The 24,641-nt window shown below is 35.6% G+C and overlaps 2 protein-coding genes across 6 annotated transcripts in view; one reads left to right on the forward strand and one right to left on the reverse strand.

Moving 5' to 3' along the window:
• The first annotated feature begins 8 nt into the window (after nucleotides 1–8).
• LOC124171806 (coiled-coil domain-containing protein 28A) lies at nucleotides 9–9,889 on the forward strand. Of its 4 annotated transcripts, none has more exons than XM_046551140.1 (7): nucleotides 9–180; nucleotides 455–701; nucleotides 2,834–2,891; nucleotides 5,251–5,426; nucleotides 6,772–6,852; nucleotides 9,160–9,405; nucleotides 9,745–9,889. In XM_046551140.1, the coding sequence occupies exons 2-7, from the start codon at nucleotides 578–580 to the stop codon at nucleotides 9,795–9,797; spliced, it is 738 nt and encodes a 245-aa protein (XP_046407096.1). In that variant the 5' UTR covers nucleotides 9–180; nucleotides 455–577; the 3' UTR covers nucleotides 9,798–9,889. The 4 variants fall into 4 exon arrangements, with proteins under 4 accessions (XP_046407096.1, XP_046407095.1, XP_046407093.1 ...); XM_046551139.1 differs by having other exon boundaries at nucleotides 5,278–5,426; nucleotides 6,694–6,852; XM_046551137.1 differs by having other exon boundaries at nucleotides 10–223; nucleotides 6,694–6,852.
• A 1,895-nt stretch (nucleotides 9,890–11,784) lies between these two features.
• The window catches only part of LOC124170738 (uncharacterized protein KIAA2013 homolog), a 49,962-nt gene continuing 37,105 nt past the window's right edge, over nucleotides 11,785–24,641 (reverse strand). The window contains exons 11-13 of one of the 2 annotated variants that reach the window (XM_046549646.1): nucleotides 23,956–24,080; nucleotides 18,990–19,161; nucleotides 11,785–12,750 (exon numbers count right to left, since the gene is read on the reverse strand). In XM_046549646.1, coding sequence (XP_046405602.1) covers nucleotides 12,741–12,750; nucleotides 18,990–19,161; nucleotides 23,956–24,080 — 307 coding nt within the window. In that variant the 3' untranslated portion in view covers nucleotides 11,785–12,740. Of the gene's footprint in view, nucleotides 12,751–18,650; nucleotides 19,162–23,955; nucleotides 24,081–24,641 lie in introns of those variants that run through there. The other variant, XM_046549645.1, reaches the window with a different exon arrangement.

Here is a 24,641-nt window from a genome sequence, read left to right on the forward strand (position 1 = left end):
AATCGTTATGCGCGTTGTGTTTTCATAATGTGAGTTTCCTGTTGTTTACTCGACATAGAAATCATACCAATGACATCGTTTTTGAGAAATGGTGTTTTTAGGATTAGGATTCGTACATATATATTAGGTAGTCATTAATAGGAATGAGTAATAGGAAATTTGAATGGCCCTGAATTACAAGTGAGTTTAATGAGCTGAAGGGAATCGGTTGTTGGCATTTTTGGTAATTCCGAGAAGTAAATCTCGTCAGTAGTGATAGGTGGCTTAATCGTGTCTTATCTCATTAATATTGACTTAACTTGAAGAATGAAGTCTATTATTATTTCGAACTATTGCCGGTGTAACATATGATGCTATGCACTCCCTAAATTTTTATTTGACGTAGAATAGATTTTTGACTTCTAATTCATCTTGTCTCTCTCTATCTGATTATTTCTTTCTATGGCGAGGGCAGACTTCGTGATGACGTAATTGATGTCGTGTGAAGATTATTCGTACAGAAGATTCAGATGAGAGCCCTTGCTGGAATTTCTGGTGGAAATTAATTTCAGCTGTTTAGGTAATTTTAAGAACAACGATGGGCGACGTTGGTGGTGAAGAGTGCGAGCTGCAGCAGCTTGTGCCTCCTGATGAAGTTACGCCTCCTGTCACCCCAGCAATCACAAAAGTGACCAATTATTCACCAGCTAACATAGATTATGGTGAGACCTGACTTAAATTCGCTCATTATATTTCCATATGCTCAGATAATAAATTTAAGGTTGCATTGTATTTAAATGATAACCTTGGTTCACTGGAATTACTGCAATAATAACGGAGAGTTTTTCAGAGACACTGCCACATAAGTGTCAAACTGTTCCACTCTTTCAGTATGAAGTTAAATATATGATCCATTAATTTATTCTTACGTATGTCTTTCATTAAGTATACCATATATTTATTTCTTCAATATTATTTTCTTTCCCATTTGATGTGTTCTCCGGCATGTGGGTGTTGATATTAAGTCTACTAATTTTTATCATGATTTCGTATCTACCATTGAACAAAAAGTTTCTTCGTTCGTGGATAGGGATTGTGAAAGTTTGATGGGTTTTAATCGTGACTCTGTGTTATAGGTATTTAGGTGAACATTCTACTAGTAATGACCCACACTGCATTAAAAGGTCAATTTAAGGTGTGGTGTTCAGTGCTATTATGGTATCTTCCTTTAATAGTGGCGATTTTATTTAATATCTCAATTTACTTGGCCCGTGAATTTGTGCTTTATATCTATGGTATGTTCCTCACAAACTCATACTGCCTCCACGTATAGTCTCACCTCCCAGGTCTGTGGTTCCCAATCAGTTGAAGTCTGCAGGCAGCTCAACTTGAATAAAGTTATACAGGGACCATCCTACTATATATATTATACTCCCTACCAGTTATCCCCCTTCATCAGCATCTAACTTTTAGACGATTTTAAAGGTAATTACTGTATTTCTCCAACTAAAGAATCCCCTCAAGTGTAGTTTAATCCCCAACTTTTGAGGATTGCATGTGGTAAAAAAATACCATATTGCATTGGGACATATTCCCTTTCTCCCATAGATTTTGATAAAAAAAGAAGGGAAGAAAATCCAAGTCCTCAGCGTGAAGGCCTGTTTACACGATACATTATCGCACACGAATGTCCATTTGCATGAATGATTTTTGTGGACCGGAACGGAACATGTACGAATGCATGAACCAAATTAGTACAGGATCTATTTTCTGTGCATGCATTCGCACAAGTTGGGTGGTTACATGGTGAATTTTGGCATTCCTTCTCACGTTCATACATTTAGACATAAACCCGTACGTGTTAATGTACCATGTAAACAGGCCTGGAAACGGTTATTTGTCACAGATTTATGAAAATAATTGTGGGAGACTAATATTACCATCCCATCTCTTTCAAGATGGGAAAACTTTTTGTCAAATGGACATGAAAAGGGGATCATGTGCACTATCTAATGTTCTTTCATTATGAATGCAGTGATGAATAAACTGGTTTGCTCTGTGCAACTGTGTTTAATGTTGCGATGAAATGTCAGTACAATTTAAATAATTGTAGAATCACCTTGAGTATATAAAATTTGAAATCTCACCCTAAAACCTTTAAAAATTAATCAAATCCTCACCCATAATCACCTCAAAACATGAATTAGAAGGAAAAGTAGTATCTAGATCATCTAATTGAGGTAGTGAGATTTGTATAATATTGCCCCCTCATACCAAAGTTGAGTCTCAAGTATAGCCACATTGGGAAGAAAGTTTGTTTGAAAGTTTTGAAATTTAGAGGCGGCAAAGGAAATACAGGATAAGCAAAAAGCCTGCTTGAAGCATTTCATGCAAGAAGACAGGATGGGCTATTGGAAAAACTTGTGGGTAATATTAAAGGGAGAGGGTTCTAGGAAATTACTGCAATACTTACTTGACTTATAGAGACCTCCAACACGTTTTAAGTCTTGATGTTTTAACTTGAAAAGGTTAATTTTTAAGTTGTTGCACCAACCAACCAAATAGTTTTCTTTAAATTATTCTTATTATATTTCCTGCCCTCTATCTTCTCACAACACTGATAAGTGTATTTATAATCATTGGTTACTATTGGATGTCAAATGCATAGGTTGGATAGGACTCAATCGCTGAGTTCCTAATTGTGCTAATGCCATTTGGCATGTGGTAGTATTCAAATTCACTTGTCACCCGCTTTAGACCTATGAGAAATTATTTGAACTGTCATTAAACTGAAATTTTGTCCCTTTTTACAAAAAAATGGAATTCAATGGGAAATTTCCCTTTCTTTTCATAGCTGGTGATCCTGCTGCCCGCCGTGGTACTTATTCAGCGAGAGTTGCTGGCTCAACTGGGTACGTGGAATTCACTTATTATTGTGGGGATAACTTTGGTCTCATAAGTTGCACTAACTGTCCTTGGAATCAGTTTTAATGATGCATTGGATACTGTGGTAATATTTTAATGTCATAATGCATGTGAACATGAGGTTCCAGTATGAACAAATTTATAGAAGTAATCATTTACAGACATATTTGAAGCTTAAGGACTTTATGTGGTAGACCCTATTTGGCAGGGTTTGTGTTAGTCTCAGCAATAAATATGTAGTGGGTTAAAGGGTTCCTCGCGGATATGGGGCATTTCCAGGATGAGGACCCTCAGTGGCCAACCTAATAGTGCAACGTGTTGCCATGTGCCACAAAATTTGAAGAACAATGACCAAGCTCACTTTTCCTAATGTGAAGTGTCAATTAAATTTTACGAATCCAAAAGTAATCAATGCATTTCTATATGGCCATGAATTGATTTAGTATTCCATTTTGACATCTATTAGTTATCATTATTAGTTAATAAACTAATTGGAGCATGATGGAGGTATTACGCACTAAACTTTTGGAAATGCAAGGTGTGGCAACTTGACCATCCTGTTCAAAATGCTCCATTCAGACTGTAAATGTTTTTTCAAAGCGGGAGTGATATCTTTCAAGAGGTGTTGTTCAAAAGGGGGATAAGTCCTCCCTCTTCATCAGAGGAATTATTTTTTTTCCTGATGAAAGATTATCCTCCTGCACCTCACTGTCCCAGTTCATGATGGCAATTGGCTGCGGTGAGAAAAAAACTTAGAGAGGATGTGTACATCCTTGCTTGACTGGTTTTACCTGTTGGCAAATTACTTGTTTAAACTCATGCTATCATTATGAAATTTATGGGGGTCAATGCAGTAGATTTTTTCGACATTTTTTTCACATTTTGTCTCAAATTTAGAGAAAAAAATAAATCCAAGAATATTCTAAGAAAAAATTTTCAAATTTCAGATATAGGCAAATGCTGATCAGGGTCTGTTTTATGCACCCTGAAACTTTCAAGATGATAGCATAAGTTTTAAGTGAATAATTCTATGTATATAAAAAAATACTGGCTGAGAGTAAAGGCCGCTATGCACGGTGAAAGATCATGCTATCATTTACGGGATTATGCGAGTAAAGTAGAACATGTTCTAATTTTCACTGAATGATCATGAGTATGAAGGTTCATTTGCGAATTTCTCCATTATACACTGCGAATGATTTCATTCGCATGATCATTCACCATGTAATGCCTTAATGGAAAAATTTGCAAGTGAACCATCATCGGCATGATTATTCAGTGAAAATTAAAACACGTTCTATTTTGCTTGCATGATCCCATGAATGATGGCATGATCATTCACTGTGTATAGCGGCCCTAAGTTTCGTTGCCCTCCCTAGTCAGTTGCCATCAGATGCCACAGCAATACCATTGAGATCCTGGACAATCCCCTTACACTCTTGAGGCTGGCCTCATAGGTTGAAGGAATTGCATCCTTAAGAGTGCAAAAAAAGGGAAGGCGAAAGGAAGGAGGTTCTGCGGTGATTGAGGAGCCCGAAAGTGCTTCTGGGGATGGAATGGAGATGGAAAGGAAACGGATTGAGATTTTATTTGCCATGGGAGAGGCACAGGCTTACTCTAGGGAAACCAGATTTGCTCTTCATAGAGAAATGGAAGATGATTCATTCTATGATGAGAATGATCCATTTTGATATTTTTCTGTTGATCATGCGTTTGAACAGTGAGGAGTGTGGGTTTGTCATTTAGGCCTTTTTTTAACCTCCCAGAGCGTATCATCCCCAATAAGTGGAGAGGCCAACCCACTCCCCTGATTTGATCCTTTTTTTCGGGTTTCTGGAAATGTTGATGACCTCGATAAATGTAAAGTAAAAAATTCTGATTCTCAAAATAAGTTTCATAGAGGTTTGAAAAAAAGAACTTATGTTGCATTACGTATCCTGTTCTATCTGGTTGAGGTAAAGGAGATACAAAAGAAGATTGTCGTAAAATCGGCAATGAACACGTTTTTAAGTTAGCTGTTTGATATTTGCAAAGCAGATTAAGTGTACTTCAGTCAGTAGGATATATCGTATTTGAGTCTTGATTTAAACTGACTGAGTTATAATTTTCTATAAGCCTTATGCTCATGGCAATTTTTATTCAACAGAAAATTCTATCTCCACTGAGTTTGGTGTACCTACATTGTTAATTATATATCTTCATAGATTCATTTCATTTAATTTTCCTTTTTGTGATTTTTAATTACTTATTTTCTTGATTTTTAAGATTTAGCATGCTAATTTATTTACTATATCTTAAATTTTACCATGTGTCTAGGTTAAAGTGTAATGTCTAATTTTATTAAAGGGCTGTGAACACTAATAAGTATTTTAGTGCTAGTGAGAAGGCATCCCGTGGTGCTTCTCTACAATCTGACAGTAGTGGAGGCGGAGGAGGTCGTGGCCTATTAGCGGGCTGTAATGTCAGCTCGGCTATCACACGTGAAAGACCAAGCATTCAGAAGATGCTGGAGCCTAAGAAAGGTAAATTTCAAGTATGTGCATTCAAAATATTAAATATGGACAAAATTCACTATCTCTTGGTTAACCTTGTGGTATTCCATTAATAGTAAGTGGTGTAAGTAATTGTGTATATCCAGGAAAACTTATTAAATATGGAGTTGAAAATCAGTGTTTTCAAGGAATGTCATTATATTGAAAATTGATGCTCAATTTCATTATAATTAAAATTAGTTCTGATTGATTACCTCTTAACAACTGCATTTTGTAATCTCTTCAGAAATTTGTTTTAAAATATTTTCACTGCATTGTGATCTTTATGAACTTAATTTCAAAATTATGTTAAGTTGCAGTTGGTATTTCTTCCTTCTCACATTTATTAATTTATTTTGATCACAATTCTGTGCATGTGTGTAACATGCTGTGCATTTCAAAGTTTAGAGTCTTCTCACCATCCTTGGAAATGCACAAAAGCTACCGGAATTATTTTATTTTTGCTTACGATAATTTCTGTATCATATTATGATAAGCAACATTTATAGACCTTGAATAATTCGTATCCATTTTAAACATCAATACTTTCACAATTTATACATTAACAAGTGATTCTGGTTTTCTGATAATTTCAAATACAAAACTGAAACCAATCCAAACCAAACCAAATACATGTATTATTTTAGTTACATCCAACAATTCCTCATCATCTTGAATACATAACAAAATTCCTTATTTGGTGTATTACCCACAAATGGGTAATTTCAAAATGTTGCGGTTGATCATTTACAAGAACCTTCAACTTATCTATTTTCTAAAAACAGCTAACAAATAACTATCACCAACTATTTTGTTTTGTTTGCCTCTCTTATAAATTCCATTATCAATTCAGTTTTTTTATCTCTCAGTATTTTACCTTCATTCATATGAAATGTTCATTTTTAATTACTTATTGCACTGTAATTATGGTTGTATGAGCTATAATTTTTGTAGTTAACTTTATTTTTTGTATCTTGGTTCCATGTAACTGTGAAATTATTGATTTTAATCTATTATCATTCTGTAATTATGGTTATATGAGTTATAGTTTTTGTATTTATCATCCATTATTTTTTATGGTGTGTATGATTTTTGTAGTAATTTTATATTTTTAAGTTGCTGTAATTTATTCATTTTTTTGTTATCATTTAAATTTCTTATGTATGTAGAATTATTTTTACTTGAGTAAGCTTGCTTTCTTTTCATTTGGTCTTCTGATTTTGGCCATCATATCCTCCAACACCACGCTGACATGAAGGTCCAACACACCATTTCCTCTCTACTGATCATTACATGCGTGAAGATCGAAAATGTTATCATCATTCTTTTCTCTCAGACGTGACTGATGTTCGTCGCATGGAAACAGCTCTCCTGCACCTACTAGATGACTTCCATTCTGGGAAACTAAGAGCCTTTGGTTAGTACCACCTTAGTTAACTGATTTTTAAAATGTGTATTGTATGTAATCCATTAGCATTGTATTAATTTTTTTTATCATCTCAGAGACTCAAAGGTTGCTAACTTAAGCTATTAGTAAAGTTATCAAAACATTTGGCATGCATCAGCTTGATATTCTCCAGGGTTACTTGGTATTGCATACTTTTCAGAAGGAAGGATGGATTTCCACCCTTGGTTTGGTCATGATTTTAGCTACCAAATTTTTTCCCCTCTAGCCTGGCCGAGTGTCTTGCAGATAGTGAACCCTTATGAACCGGAGCAACCCTTCCTTCCTTCATACCAAGGAATGGGCCTAAATTTGGGCACTTGTCGTTGGCACATTAACGGCACGAAGAAAACTATACGAAATGGGAGTACAATAGGAAATTCCTGGAGGCACCCCCTACCACGAGGGATGGTCTGGGAGAGTTAAGCTCTTTAGTGATCCTTATAGTGGGGAAAAGTGCCCAAGTGAAAGATATGCGGGTAGCAATAAAAATTTTGGGAAACTGCTGCAGGTAGTATTGTAGTTGAGCAGTGGTCAAATGTTTAAAAACGTTTTTCCCTTAGTCAGCAGGCAAAACGTGTAAAAACATTCCTGCCAAATTCAAATCCAAGTACATATGCCACCTTAGTATGTCCCATGTACTAATGTAAGTACCTCTTTGGGCGTACTATAGAACCGGAAAGAAAGAAAGTCGTATAGAAAGTACGACTGTTGCACTTGTTTGTTGATACGCCATCAATAAATTACTAACCAAAACATATTGCTTTGCACTGCATTGTGCCTGCATACATGCATAAAAATTATTGATAACATAGCTGACAGTCTTAGTAGGTTTAAGCATTGTATAGGTAATCATTATGTCTGTGTGGAATGGAGGATGAAATATGTTGACAAATAGCTTGAATTTCAGTGTTGTACGTCACATATTATGCTTCATCAATGCCTTATTAAACCTATATAATGTTGAGACATTATTTTAAATGATCAGCTGGGTGTCAACTTTTATGAAATTCAACCATAACACCACATGTCTAGACGAAAATCTTGTAAGTTTATGCACACACTAGGTAAACATATAGGTGATAAGTTCTATTTTTGGCCTTGAAATACATTTAATTCTATTTTAAAGTCATTTTTCAACTTCATGCTTAAGTTGATGAAAAATCATTTTAAGTAATATGGTCTGACTTTTGACTAGTACCTTCCATGTTTCTTTCGTAAAGCTGGTCAGCTCTCTTGTAAGCCTTAAGTGCTAATAGCTGTATTAGTCTCATTTTGGTCGTGTAGTTCACACAGATTCAAAAAATACGATGGTACTTCCAGTAACAAGAAAATAAAGCTTGCCTATAATACCCTAAAGTGGATTGGAATTCTGCCTTATACAAATGAAAATCTAGTTTCAGAGATATATTTCCTTCCGGCTTCCGAGTGGTGTTTGGATTTCCTGTGTTTGGACTCATTTGCTGTAGCAAATTAGTAGATTAACTTAATTATTCCAACAAATTTTGCGTCGTCTACACCTCTCCCTTATGGCAGTGATTGGTTCTGCATTGTAGACCAGCTATTTAAAATTAATCCATCTTTCTATTTTGTTGTAGTAATTAATCATTATATCAAAACAATGTGTGCATTGAAGCAGTGAGAAAATTAATTAAAATTTCCCCATTCTCTCCCATTTTCACATGTCTCATATTTCTTCTATCCCCTCCCTTTGAAGACAAGTCTTTTAGTCCAATCTCATAGTTTATCTCCTAATGGGTTCATGAATACTTATTATTTCCATCTCTTTTCAAACAAGGCAATTTTCATGAATGAATTTCATATTCTCCAGTCTGGTGGCCAAGTTCTAAGCATTCCAATGCAAAGGTCTGTGTTGGAGTTATTTCTTGGCTCAAGCTTAAATGTAGCGATGTAAATGTATTACTGTTATTCAAACCAATTGGATTACTTTGCCAGTTAGAGAGGGTATTTGTAGTTAAGACATAAAGGCTTGATCTTTTATATCAATTTATCATCATGCGCTATTTGATATACCTACACCTGCATGTGTCCTAATTAACTCTAAGAATCTATTATAATATCCATTGAAAATTATATAACTTTTATTCATCATATCTGTACCATAATAGACATACTATTTTTCTGTGATTTAGTTTATTTTTATGTCAAGAAGATTGAACAGCTTTTAAATGCCCTAAAAGTGGTTTTTAGTTGAATTTCATTATGAAATTTTGCTCAGATTATATTTAATGGCCCTTTCCTTTTTCTCTGTTATGACAGGGAAGGATTGCAGTATGGAACAAATGGAGGCAATTCGAGAGCAACAGGAAAGACTAGCCAGACTGCATTTTGACTTAGGGGCTGCTCAAGAGCTCTTCCCTCCATTAAGTGAGGAAGGCTTGTGGTCAGGACGTGAGAGCATGCAAAGGCTTATCAAAAGCTTGGAAAAGCTTAGTGTGTGTATTGAAAGATTGCACATTTCTTCTGCCTCATCAAACTCCACATCCATACCACCATCTAATCCAGGTGACAATGAAGATATTTGCCTCTCATTTAGCATTTTGACTGCAGTTATAAGGTTGTCTATAACCCTAAAATATAAGAGTTTTTAGCCAATGGCTTCATACTTTTATTTAAAGTGGAAAAATTATCTCATGATTTTGATTTTCAATAATTTTTTCCACTTCCAATTTATATTGCACCATTCGCAACGAATGTGACTCATTTCCATTAAAGTCTATCTATGCCAAAGGTAGAAGACCAAAACCACATCAGTAGATTTCCTCTGCAGTCAATGAGTTAAGGAGTTATTGAGTGTACATGAAAAGGGAAATTATACTAAATCATTCTTTTTTATCAATTTAGGTGGTATTCCTGATATTAAAAGTGGTGGCACTTCTTTGAAAGACACTTCATGAAGTTCAAATTGAGAGCCAAACATGCCAAAAAATGTGAAGTGGTGAGAAAAATGTGTACATTTATTTGATACAATAAATCAAATTTAAGTCTGTATGGATTCCTCACTGAAAATCCTGTTTGAGGATATAGATTCCCATCATTGATTATTCTCTCCAGTTATTGAAATGTCAGGAGATTTAGGCTCATTTGAGTTACATAATCCTTTCCAAGCTTATTTTGTAATCTATGATGACCACAGTGTAGTAAGGATGGATTTTAACTGCTGTATCAATTTATAGAATATATTTTTAAAAGCAAGCTGTACAGGTGAAAATGCTTTGAAATGATTGAGGTGCCCATTCAATGAGCCCTGAGCCCTGGTTTCCTTGCAAATGAAGGGAAATTAATAAAGATTCGAAGACATAAGAAAATCCCATCAGCAATTTTGTAATAAACTGCTGCTTACACTTGGTTAATGAACAAAGGAAATATAGGAGCAAAAATCTGAAATCTTGGAACCTCATGCAGTTAATCAGGTGATGTTTGGAATGAAACAGATGAGAAGGAAATATATAAAAAATAATTCAGCACATCGTTAAAATTCAACTAACTTTCTATTCTTGCACAGTAACTGCTCATAACTATGACTTTTCCTGTTTCACCGCATCTGTCCCTTGAGATGAAATGAAAGGAGCTCCTATTGAGGTTTCCATGTGTATTATTGCAATGTTTAGCTGAGATTCTTAAATAGCACATGTTATTTCCTTTGGCTATGATGAAAAATACACACGTTTAAGTTAATTTACCCAGAAATTTGAATAATTTTGTTTTTTTTTTTCATTTAAAGCTTTAAATTCTTTTCCAGTATTTTACAGAAAGCTGGCTGATAGGTTTTTTGTGCCAGTTTCACCATGTATATAATAAGTCAAAGAACTAACAGTTTTCACTGAAAACAGTTAAGTAGTAGAAATAGTTTTTAAAAGCCAAAGAAAATGACGTTGGTGAGTGATTCAGAGGTATGGTGGAAATAATGTAAATAGACTTATTATACCTGTCATTATGCCATTGCACATTTTGAAAAAAAATGGAGGATAATCCTTAAAAATTACAACATTCTTGAATTTCCCCATGAAAAGTGCTTTGCAACTTGAGCTAAATAGTTTGAACATTTCCTTATTTCTGCTGTGGACTTGCCTGACTGTTGAATTGTGTTTTCCATAAATATTCCACAATGATATAACCACAAAGAATGGGCTCCCAAAGACATGGGGTGCAGATCAGTAATATCACCATTGCTGGCTGAGCTTTCAAGAGTGGTGCCCTCAGTCAAGGCCTTAGTGATTCATTTTTTTGTCTAATACTGTACCTAAGTTCTTCATGAACTCAGTAATGGTTGAAACTCTGTGAATGGATTGGTTTTTAAGCTTACCAAACAGAGAGGGATCAAAATGGGACAAAATAGATGAATAGCCTTACTTAAGTCTTACTTTTTCAGCAATGGAAAATTTATGAAAATATGCATAATACCATGAGAGAGGCTTTATCCAAAACAATTTTATTGCAAAGATTTTGGCAGGTATGTACTGGCTGTTTAAAACCAAAGGATGCCTAATGATGGCTTCATTGCCAGAATGAGGAAAACAAATGATTTGAACACGCAACAGAGAAAAATGCCCATCAAAGAAGTCACTGCTGCCTGGGATAAGGAATGATGTATTAATATGGGAATTGAGCGCACATTATGGAAATGGGCTTCACTTTTTTTTTCGAAAAAGAGGGGTCATCAAGAGATATAGTTTCTGGTTAGAATAGGTCAAGGGAGGACTCACAGTATGAGGAATGGAATTAACATATGAGGTTTTACCATAAAAATTCTTTGGACCCCTGGTTTAACAAGTTGAGAACCAAATAAATTGAATTACACTTATGGGACTAGTCCTCAGACATTGCAGCAAAGAAAAATAAACCCACTTACGACAAAAAGGTAATAAATATCAAATAACAGCAGAACGAAGCATCTCCATTTTGTATTCTAAGAATAAAAATCACTGGTAATATACAATGAAAAGCATACTACAGACAAATCGTTACAACCATTAATTATACCATTCCTAATTATATCAGAATGGAAGTAAAAACATAGTTATTTCATACAACTGAAAGTAAAATTTAAAACAAATGGAAGTAGAACATTAATCTAGCTGGAAAATTTATATCCAGTCAAAATCAGAACATATAATAGAGATATAACCATAAAACTAAAGTAAGTAACTCATTTAGAAGTATAGCCGTGAGAACAGCGATACCATACAAGAATTTGGCAAATAACAACTGTAGGTCCAACTGTCTCAAATGATCCCCAGCAGGATCATGATTCACAAAATTATTTGGGAATTACATTATAACTACCTGACTAGAACTGAAGTCTCACTATGTAAAAATCAACTCATAGAAATGATTGAGGTACAAAAGTACACTCACCACAGATACTGCAGTGACCAAAACTAACATAGTAACTTTCATTGGCTTTGGTTTATACAACTGGTAATGAAAATTATAAAACATACATAAAACTTAGCACTTTCTCATCCCATGACACACATTAACTGGATGTTACCGTACTACGGATAACTTTGGCTGAGACAAATGCAACCAAACCCAACACAAAATAATGAAAATATTAAAAGAGAAGGCATTATCCCCCTAAATGAATACCTCCACAGAGGTAAACTGCCAATACTAGAATGTAATACGAACAATTGCTAGATATTTTCATAAAATGTAAAACAAGTTATTGAAAATTACTCTTAGGACTGAATTAAATTTGAGAAAGCTCTCAAAATGCAATAAAAACAGTTACAAACATATGTCACTCACTAGGTACCTGATATACTTTCATCCATTCTAATAAAGGAATCTGGAGTTCACAGCCATACACAGTCTTCAATTTTTCATAGCAGTGCTTAGCAGCAGCTGAAATCAATTTGGCAGGTGAAATCAATCAAGATGTGTCCTTCAGGAAAGTTATCAAAATGAATTTGAGAATAATTTCTAATAAAATAATATATACTTTAAATAAAGTATTAGTAAAAATACTCCATTACAAATGCAACAAAATAAACAAAAAAGAGAGAAGCTGTTTGGAAAAATTTCATACAATCTTCAAGTACTGAAGCCCGAATACCTTGAATTAGGAACAAAATGTCTGCTAATGTTGTCCCTGGTTTTTGCCTACTTCACAATCATATCAGATTTGCTCCGTGAAGTAGATCACACTCAAACTATGTGTTCACAAAAAAATTAGCTGCTGGCACAATATATGAGAAAAGTAATCATTGCATCATAATAAATTAGATTTCCATGAGAAGTTATATAATATAAAACATACTTCAAAGCTAGAATGTGGATGTACCCAGTCTGTCATGAACACAAAAACGATTTTTTGCATCATATTGCAAGGTCCATAGGGCTATTCTAAACACAATTACCAAGAGCCTTGAAGATCCAACAATAATTTAAGAAGGATTATTTTTACAAACACAAGAGCATGAGTACTGCACAAGGGTGGATTTATATTAGATATCTTTCTATTTGGGGATGCAAGCAGTGAGTTTTGAAGATAGGCCATGGGGGTGGGGAATTTTGAGTGTCCAGCAGTATGACTAGATGGCAGAAAATCTGAGGGGTACCTAGGTGGATCCACCCCCAATACCATTTGAAAATTGGAAATTACCAAGTCAATCATTAAAATACATATGTACAACAATATTAAATAGAAAGTGAACTATAAAAATTGACATCCCATGACAGGTGCCATATCTTCTTCTCTAACATGAAGGACGATGTTAAAACAAAGTGACTCAAGAGGTCTTGCTTCTCAGCAATACTACAAATTTATACACCCTATTATTTTCCATAGACAAAGAGACTTTGCATAAAATTTGGCTGAAATAGTATAATAGAACATGGCATTAATAATGTTTGTTTTGCTTAGTCTTAATCAGGCATTTTCAACATAAGGCCAACCTGGGAACATATAAAACTCCACTGCTCAAGCACGTAGCCCTCAGTAGTTTGGCTAACATGTACTCGCATAATTTATAAGAGAGGGTCTGTGACACATGAATAAAATCTGAAGAAATACATTAGAAATGATTAAACAATTCATATCCTATGTTCTTCATATTGCTTTTTGGATTACTTTAACTTTTCCTATTAAATAACCACTATGAGAGTTTCCAGCGGTGGTTATCACACACAAAAGTAAAATATTTAAAATCTCTGATGCATATTTTGGCTATCACCTATTTCATTGCTAGTCTCATGTATGACTTGGCTTTCACTATGATATTAAGGAAAAAATTATTACATGTGTTTCAAAATAGTTGGTAGAAAGTCATTTTACTGCTAAAATTTAGTTAATGTATAAAATGAAGAAATTATTTGGCAGAGGCATAGGAGGTCCAGGGGGTTTGGACCCCCGAAATATGACAATGCAATTACTTTCCTTCGCGAAAGAAAATAAAATATTGAAAAATCATGAAATTACAACAGATTTTTTTTGACAAATGAAGTTTTTTTGATTATGAAAAATATTAAAAATTAGTTTACAACCCTCTTCTTAGTACCCTGTTTATTCAAAATGTTCTCTCTGATTTTGGACCCCCCCCACCCCTCGGACGAAATTCCTGGTTACCCCAATGTTATTTGGTAACCGCTTTGCAAAGAAGAAAAACCTTGAATTTCAAAAACTCAAATCCGCAAATCTCATTCCTTTGACTTCAATCAAAGGAAGAGAACAAGCCTAACAAACAGCAGCTCGATTCTGTAAATGCCATCACAAGCGTATTTCGTCATTTTACTGATGGCTATGACGCTCAAGTGATTCTGAAACTTTTTAGTGATGTCACTCTGACTACCTCGTCGTTGGAAGTATTCACGGCCAAGAGGGCCTGCGGTTGCTTCGTCGCGGCAATGTGCTTAAAATTTTCATTATGAATTTACATTATGATTGTTTATTAATAGTAAATTATTCGTTATTTACGATGGTGGCTATTTTATGTTTTCACTTCCCATAGTTCAAATGTAATATAAATAAATAAAATTAAAGCATGAAGTTAAACTTGCGTCCATACACTGAATTGATAATATATGTGCCGATTATACCTTCGCCTTTATTGCGATTGAAGTTGGTGAGACGTTAAACCTTGCGCTGAGGGTTTGATAAATTATCTTATATTTGTGCACCTACTAGTATGTAATTACTCACAACTTAATGTTAATCAAATACTAACTAATCTAGTGCAACTTAATGTTCATTATAATTTTGAGTAGAACCAATGGTTACTGCACTGAACGAGGTGCTGTGTAAGAAGTACTGTGCGGTATGGAATATTAACATATGCATTTATTATTTCTTTCGTACGCTCAAGGCTTCAATTCATTTTTATTAAGGAGAATGGAGGCTCTTTACAACATTAATCATTAGAGATGGGTCGAATAGCATATTTCTCGAACTCGAAAATCAAATTCGAATATAAAATCATTGCTCGAACATTCGAATACCTCGAATACTAAATGATGAATGCGGGAATGTTTGACTCGGTTGCCTATGCAGCAGGAAACACAAGATTTTGGGGAGTAATTTTGATTTCCTTTAAAGGATTCAAACAGGAATTAAGGTGATTAATGGAATATTTTAATTTTATGGAAAAAATTGGGCAAATAGTTGATTCAACTAACATCTCTTTCAAATATTCTACGGGGGCACACCACCTCGCGAAAAATGATTGCATGCCGTCTCGGCATTTACACTGTTACGATGGATTTCTGTCTGATGTATACATTATTATCTACCAAACGCCATTTCAGCGGCATGCCCATCTGATACTCGGCTTCATCCAACTTCTTATTTTCAACAGGTAGCTCGCTTTACCCCCACTCCTGCTCTCAAGTGCTAGCGGACAATCCTAGGCGTTTTGCAAAATACACGCGCTTCTCCACCGGATTTTCTTCAATTATTTTCAGTCCATCTTTGGAAGTTCTCATGAGATAAGAAGATGAATTAGAATTGCTATCAGGGAGAAACCAAATGTCCTGAGAAAATATCCCATCGTCTGTGACTGTAACAATAGAGATTTATAGCACAACTCATAAATTGTAACTTGAGATATGTTTTCGGAAAAAAATACCGCATCAACTTCTGAGAAGCTCAGCTGCGAGGATATCGAGTTTCGTCAGAATGCTACGTCTCCATCGTATTTCTTCGTCTTTCCGACATTTATTTTCTTGCGTAAAATGCTTAAATAAAGTCAGAAATACGTCGTGTTTGGTCTTATTCTTTTTTAAATTACGTGTACATTACTAATATTTCAATCCAATAAAGGTGTAATATCAATTGCCGTAAGTCATTGTTTGACACCTTTTAGGCTAGTAGGTGATTCATGCAGCAGTTGACCTCCAGAAACTGGGAACTTTGAAGCAGGTAGGCTGAAAAAGGTCAGTGGGTGAGAAAAGGGGGGGCGCGAAACACTTTTCTATTTTTCTTGTGTAACTTGATATTTTTTTCGAAGCTTAGGTCTTCGTAATATGATCCCTGCGCGAGCTGTGACCTTTTTTTTATTTCAAAGAAGAGGAAAGCCTCAGAGTGGGGGGTAAAGCTGACTGGAGGGGGAGAGCGGTTCTTGGGAAATGCGCTAATGTAACTATCCCACGGTACTCATGCAGCAGTTGACCTCAAGAAATGGGGAACTTCGAAGCAGGTTGGCAAAAAAAGGTCAGTGGGGGAGAAAGAGGGAAGGGTAAAACACGATTCTATTATTCTCCTGTAACTTGATATTTTCTTTTGAAGCTTTTCATTTATGGTCTTGGTAATACGAACCTTGCACGAGCTGGGACCTTTTCACCTTTTGTTTGATTTCGGAGAGGAGGAAAGCGTTGGAGGCCGCTGGCTGATGGATGGAAGGGGTAGCGGATTTTGGGAATTGTGCTACGCAGTTACTATCCCACGGCACTGAGGTTCTCCTGGTGGGGGAAACCGGGGATTTTTGGATTTTTTCACCCAATCATTTTCGGTTCCCCACGTCGAACTCTTTTCACCGCTCTAATCCGTTAATTTGATGAAGTTCGTCAACTTGCCTATAACGGCGCTGCATGCACTAAACGACTAGAGTTCTTTACAATTTTCCGAGTCAACTACCAACGGCAGTGTGCAACAGTGTACTTTCAAAGTATTCAAGAGCGTACCTTTAGCATAATTATTCGAGACCTTAATATCGAGTACTTCCTAATATTCGAGGTATTGGAGTATTCGGGGATACTATTCGCACATCTCTATTAATCATCCATTGAGGCTCTTCCATGCATTATTGCTGCCGCTCTGTCACATGGACAACATGATTCTTGTTTCTGTTGACATAATAGAAATACTAAGGCATGTAAACATTTCGTCCTCTACCAAAAACTCTTAGCTTCTTTTCCACACTAAAACATTTTCACCAGTGTAAATCGTGAATAGTAGCATGTGCTTGCACAATCTGACATATGTACAACAGCGCATTTAAAATTGTGTACTAAAATGATGAGAACAGCTGAAACACATGCGAGAATGAACAATTGTAATATAATAGAATAACACTTATTCTCATTCCGCGTAAGCATTTGCTCCAGATAATGAGAAAATTACTGCTAATTGTGCAATTATGTGCCTGGTATGTGTTAACCTGGCTTTGATACGCAGCGCTTGACAACATATAAAAGAAGTAATATATAGTTAATAGCTATTAACTAAGCAACCATAACTTATTATTAATAGGTACGTTTAAAAAAAAAGACTTCACTCAAATTTGAGTAAAGAAGTCGTATCTCCTTAAGGAGTGAATCTGCCATGGCATTCTGTATATTTATGGTAACTGAAGTTGCAGTTGGTCGCTGAAGTAAGTTTATGTTGAAGACTCTGATTTGTTCTTCGCATCCGCACAGCCACCAACATAAGAAACTCAAGTCATCGTTCGCAAACATCACATGATGCTGGTTTGCAGAATCTCTCGAACATCCACAATGGCAGGAGGCATCAGAACTCCACTGTGGTTTGAAGCACGTGAAACGTAGATATGACATTCACAGAATCGAGCTGCAGATTATTAGTTGCCTTCAGATTACAATCCAAGCATGTGAAGTTATCATCATGGGTTTATCTCATTTGCATCACAATAAAGGTTTCATAAAAAATCAACTATGGGCTGGCGGTGATTTCAAAGAGAAAGGAGGTCAGAAAAAGAAGATCTATAGGAAAATATTGATTAATGCAGATGAATTCAAGTGACATAAAATGACTATCCCCTTGGCAGTTTTTGCCTATGTACACCACTCTCTATGAATGAGCAGTCTTCATCCAAAGCAAAGAAAAATTACCATTTCACTGGAGGATAGTATAAGAGAGGTGACTTCATAATCAGGAAAATTATTAAAAACTTGTAAGCAGATTTTTCCACCTTAAGTATATATCTACCATTATTACCATCAAATTAACACTATTGAGCATCATTTAAGTAAATGCAAACTCTTTTCCAGTGTTGACTGATATGAATGTATCATCCCCTAACATCTAAATGAGAAGACAGGTCACTTTTTCCCAAATCAATTCATTTTAATAGAGCTGAAGAAGCAGGCAAAGACTTCCTAGCACAGCTCCTAATGATGTCTATTTTATATGCACGCTAATAAATCACTGCTATTGAATCATACTTGCTTCAAATTCAACCTGAATCCAAATTCCTACCAATTATTTTCTTATTATATATTATTATCTTATATACTACCTATATATATTGGCAAATAGCTCATTATGTACCAAGTCAAAATATATATACATATATGATCCATGTAACCTTTATTATAAAAAATTGCTACATTCATAGCAACATTTGTTTACAATCCACGAAGATATAAAAATACAGCAGATTTGGCAAAAGAGCAACAGAGTGATTGAAATATCACTCTTATTGAATTCATATCATTCAACACACTCAAAATCAACAGTTTCTTATGTAACTAATGCTTTTAAGTCTTGAAATGCAAACAGTTGTTTGGAAATTAAAAATGAACAAACAAGATCCAACATTCATTCTAAATCACAAATATCAACAAAAATGAAATTCTTCATTGATGGAAAACACTCACTGAAGCACATTTCTATTTAAAGTTTACCATACCTAGTACGATACTTGTCTTGGGATCCACAATACTCATTGTAGATCAGTTTGCACAGGAACAAGTGGAACACTGTTATTAAGAAACATATGGAGACCCAGAAGAGAGTTGGAAGACCGCCAAGGTGATGGCCATGCTTGTGGAGAGCAATCACATGGTGTTCGTGCGGAGGAGCTGAGGGTCAGCAAGAGAAATATATTACAGAGAGTTGATTCAGGCTTAATCTGGGGGAATTCTGACGTATAAGTACATAATTTAAAAGTTACCAGTAATTTCCCACAAATACTGAAATTTCTCTATATGACCAGTTTAAATACATTTTATACTATCTTAGGTCTTTTATTATCCTGAAGATAATACAATACATATTGATACTGGTTGTGAAAAGAAATTAAAGAACATTTGCAAAATTGCCAAATACATTAAATTCACAAAGAGATTAATATACATAGATTAATTTAGGTCTGCCCCTAAAAAAAAGGATATGTCAGGGAGATGTGCTTGACGCTGATCAGTGATTCCGCTTGATTTTCACTCTGAATGGCTAATTTCAATTGGCTAGCAACCAGAACGTGTAGAAGGAATAATTCTGATCAGTGCCAAGCACACTACTGCTATATTTAAGTTTAGAAGCATCATTTGCATGAGAAGAAAAAAGGTCAAAGACTTCTAATAAAAGCCCTTGATAAACAATTGGCTGTAATCATTTTAACAATAACCCACCAATTCCCAAAACCCCATTAATAGCCACTCCAATTTAAAAGTCTTCACATGTGCTTAAAAGGCAGCATCATGAATACAACGTAAGGAGAGAGGCCACAACACCATTTGTTGAAATTCAAATCTGTAAGTATTTTCCCTTAATTTTAACGTCAGGGCATAAACCTTCTTCTCAGAGTACTGACAAGAAATATTTCCCACAGCCAAATGCTACAGCTTAAGACAAATGCTAAGGTTAATGATTAGCATTAGTTAATCATACATCTCTTATACATCCCATTAAAAACGAATTAAAATTATTCTACATTATAAAGTTGAATGTTAAATTTTAGGGATGGGTCGAATAGTAGATTTCTCGAATTCAAATATCAAATCATTGCTCGAATATTCGAATACCTCGAATTTCGAATACCTCGAATAATAAACGATGAATGTGAAAATTTTTGACTAGGTCGCCTATGCAGCAGGAAACCCAAGATTTTGGCGAGTAATTGTGATTGCCTTTAAAGGATTCAAACAGGAATTTAGCTGATTAATGGAATATTTTAATTTTATGTAAACAATAGGGTAGTTTCCTTCATTAAAGAAAACGAAAGGCATTGATTGTGATTCGTTACCCACCATTACTGTATTCATAATATACAAATTATTTCGTTCTAGAAATACCGGTTTAGACCAATGGCAATGGTCAATTTTACCTCATTTGAAAAAGGCCAGATTGGCGCCTATGCGATGCCACTCCACGTGACATCACAGGGACCTAGTTTCTACGCGAGAGTATCGTAGTTTTACATCGTCTGAGGTTACCAATGCATGCATGAGGCACAGAGCTCAGGGAAACATGTCTTAATAATCACACATTCTGTTTGATAAGGTATTAATAATCCTTATTTAAGCCAAGCGCTACCAGCTAGCATGGTACTCGGCTACCTGCTAGCATCCTGCGTCGTAATAGCGCTCATAGCCTCGCCCCAAGGTCACCTCACTTGCGGCAGCGGGAACCAGAACGACGTCACGCGGAGTTTTTCCCGGCATTCATACTTACCCGTCGCGTTTTCGCGCGCTTGAAAATTTTCACTTTTAATTTAATCGCGAAAAATAGATATCGTCTTATAAAACTATAAAAGCATTAAATACGTACTTCAGGAGTATTAATATTTCGATTTAGGCAATAAAAAAATAATAGGAAACCACCCTATTTGAGCATTACGCCAAAATGCTAAGCCTCCGTCGTATTTCTTCTTCTTCTTCCCGGTATTTATTTTCCTGCTTAAAATGCTTAAATAAAGTGCGAAATATGTCGTGTTTGGTCTTATTCTTTTTTAAATTGCGCGCAAATTACTAATATTTCAATTCAATAAAGGTGTAATAATAATTGCCGAAAGTCATTGTTAGACACCTTTTGGGCTAGTAGATGACTCATGCAGCAGTTGACCTCCAGAAAGGGGGAAATTCGAAGCAGGTAGGTAGAAAAAGGTCAGTGGGTGAGAAAAGGGGGTGGGCGCGAGACACGTTTTTATTTTTCTCGCGTAACTTGATATTTTTTCGAAGCTAAGGTCTTTGTAATACAATCCCTGCGCAAGCTGGGATCTTTTGTTTGATTTAGGAGAAGAGGAAATCGTCAAGAGTGGGTGAGGCGAATGCTGAATGGAGGGGGATAGCAGATCGTGGGAAATGCACCAATGTCACTATCCCACGGCACTGAGTTCCTCCCTATGGTAGTTTCATCTCCTGGGGAAGATTCAAAATAAGTGCCTGTCGTTACTAGCCACAAAGGACACATGGCAACCACCTCTCATTTTATCAAAAGATGGATGCGGGAAAATGGTCAGTGGGGAGAAAGAGGGAAGGGTGAAACGCGATTCTATTATTTTCTGGCAACTTGATATTTTTTTCAAAGCTGAGGTCTTCGTAATACGATCCCTGCACGAGCCGGGACCTTTTGTTTGATTTCGGGGAAGAGGAAATCGTCGGAGGGGGTGGGGCGAACGCTGAATGGAGGGGGATAGCGGATCGTGGGAAATGCGCCAATGTTGCTATCCCACGGAACTGAGGTTCTCCTGATGGAGGACACCTGGGATTTTCGGATTTTTTTCATCCGATCAATTTCGGTTCCCCACGTCGAACTCTTTTCACCGCTCGAACCCGCAAATTTGATGTATTTCGTCAGCTTGCCTAAAACGGCGCTGCATGCACTAAACGACTAGAGTTCTCATTTTTCCGAGTCAACTACCAACGACGTGCGAGCGACAGTGTATGACGCAAAATTCAAAGTATTCGAGGTATTCGAGACGGTACCTTTGGCATAACTATTCGAGATCTCGAATATCGAATACTTTCTAGTATTCGAGGTATTCGAGTATTCGCGGATACTATTCGCACATCTCTATTAAATTTGTATATCATGAGGAAATATATTAGCCTGCTGTATTTCACAGCAACAGAGGCTAATTTAATCATTGGCTTACACTACATTAACTACAACTGGGGAAAGTCGTCATGTCAGCTACCAAAATAACCTCTGGCCAATTTCATCCCACCCTAACAGTTAAGTTTATGTTTTAGACTTCTTGGTTCATGAATCTGATAAAACAGTGACCAGATGATTAATCACAATGAATCACAACACAACCACAAATAATTTTGAACATTACTACTTTGCCGTGTTCTCTAAAGTTTTGAGCCCATATTCCAATGGTCCAATTTTGACGTGATCTTAAAGAGTTGATAGTGATATTTTGGGAAAACACGAAAAGCATAACATAATGACAGAGAAATGATTGTATAGTCCAGAGATTTTTAACATTATCTCATCATACTTCTAGGCCCCAAAGAGACAATAATTTGAAACAGATATTTAGGAGAATGGATAGGTATATGGATCAATCAAGATCAAATTCTGGCCTAAAAATTTGGCAATCGCACATGGCAAAAATGAGTTACCTCATATTTGAGAAATATTCAAGATTGATAGCCCTTATGAAGTAATAAAAGACTTCATGGAGTACAAGCAGGGCCTGAGTCCAATACTATATGGAGAAACACCAATGATTCTTTGACAGCCACCAATGTTTAAAATACTGTTATCAGTAATAAACACCAATGCTGTGTCCAGTGCTGAGAGTGAATGAGGCTTTTCTGCAATGAACTTGATTAAGATGCCACTGAGCTACATGACAACAGTTAGTGACAGTGGCGTAGCTAGGAATTTTGTTGGGGGGGTTTCCAAAACCAGGGGGAAATATTTAAAAAAACAGGGTACTAAGGAGAGGTTTTTAAACTAATTTTAACACTTTTCATAATCGAAAAAAACTTTTTCAAAAAAATCTTTTTTAAATCCATGATTTTTCCACATTTGGTTTTCTTTTGTGATGCAAAGTAAGTACGCTTTTATATTTCAGGGGGGGTTCCGGACCTTCCGAAACCCCCTCACTACGCCACTGGTTTGTGACTTACTGCACATCAGGTTTCTGGGACTTCCTGTGTGGCCAGATACGATCCTGAGGGTCATCTATAGTCTTGACTGACAAAGGGGCACCAGTGCAACTGATCCACAGTTGAAAAGATGAGATGAGAAAGTTTATGATGACAACAGCATTGTACTTAGGACGTATTTTTCTTAATTCAAGTCCGACTTAAGGCAGTTTTTCTTAAGTGAATGGTTGAAGTAAATTTGATGTGATTTGTCTACATTTGTGAGTACCATACGTATAAATAAAAAGTTTAAAAAATGTCATTGTGTTTTTATACCTGGTAAACGTGATTTCTCACAGTAACTTTTATGAAATGTAAAAATAAAGTGTTTTAGGGCGGGTTGTATTTGAAGTTGACATGTGGATTAAATATGAGGGTGTGCATTCCAGAAAAAAATCATTTTAGAAATGAAGCACAGTGCAAACCTAATATTGTCAAAATGCTTCCTTTCGTATGATTTCGCAAGATCAAATCATAGACTGTGGAGCATTTTCTGCATTTGGATTCAATTTTTGGGCCAAATTTAAAATCAGGTTGACATGGCAAACAGTGATAGCATCATCCACCACAAAGCATTTGTTGGAAAAAATAGTTACATGCACTCAACATAAAATGTAAGTAGTACCATCAATGCCTGTTATAGCATAAAATGTATTCTGTCAAGAATATCAATCATACCAGTTATTATGAAGTAAAGGATTGAGCAAATGGAAAGAGGAAGAATTTATCTAGAAGAAAAAATTTTCAATTTACAATTTGTGATGAAAAAAGTACCTTCAACCACTTCCTTGACATGGATTGCATGTCTCAAATCTTCCATATGCTTTTTATCATACGTTATGTACAATATAGCTGTCACTGGATCAGTCAGCTTCACAGGAAACATAGTCTTATGAGGCCTATAAAAAAGTACACATTTAAATTAAACAAAAGAGCAACAGAAGATTGTTCTTACTGATTAAAAGTATCAAATTGAATTAGTGTTATTATACAAAACCACTAGCTGCAAATCCAAAATAAGAATCACCTAATATTTGAATCATTGATATCCATAGCAAGGATGAAATCTACCCAAAATTAGCAAGGAATTCTTTGAGCAATTGTAATTCTTGCATTCTCCAAATAAACCTAAACAAAAATACCTACTACCTATTTACATTTAACTCTCAATATCTGTGCCAATGGATATAAGACAAAACCCAGATACATATTAAATAAACATGGATAATTGAGCATATAATATATATGGCAGTGATTTTCAGATTTTACCTAGCTATGTAGAAAATATTTTGTATCGAGAATTAACCAAAGGCCAGAAATTGAAAAAAACAGTATATGTAAGTAGACTCTTTGTTATTGCGAAGTTCACCCGACGAAAAACCCGGAGGTTTGTAATAACGAAGTTTGTAAGAACATTTCTTTTGGGAATCATCGCAAAGAAAACATACCTTCCAAAATGT

This window comes from Ischnura elegans, chromosome X, assembly GCF_921293095.1.
Source record: "Ischnura elegans chromosome X, ioIscEleg1.1, whole genome shotgun sequence".
Taxonomy (NCBI): Eukaryota; Metazoa; Arthropoda; class Insecta; order Odonata; family Coenagrionidae; genus Ischnura; species Ischnura elegans.

Excerpts from the sequence above, each read along its gene's own strand:
- LOC124171806 (XM_046551137.1), top strand. The coding sequence starts at position 578 with ATGGGCGACGTTGGTGGTGAAGAGTGCGAGCTGCAGCAGCTTGTGCCT. Across the intron at positions 5,427-6,693 it reads GATGCTGGAGCCTAAGAAAG|GTCCAACACACCATTTCCTC; the intron begins GTAAATTTCAAG and ends GCTGACATGAAG. Across the intron at positions 6,853-9,159 it reads TGGGAAACTAAGAGCCTTTG|GGAAGGATTGCAGTATGGAA; the intron begins GTTAGTACCACC and ends CTGTTATGACAG.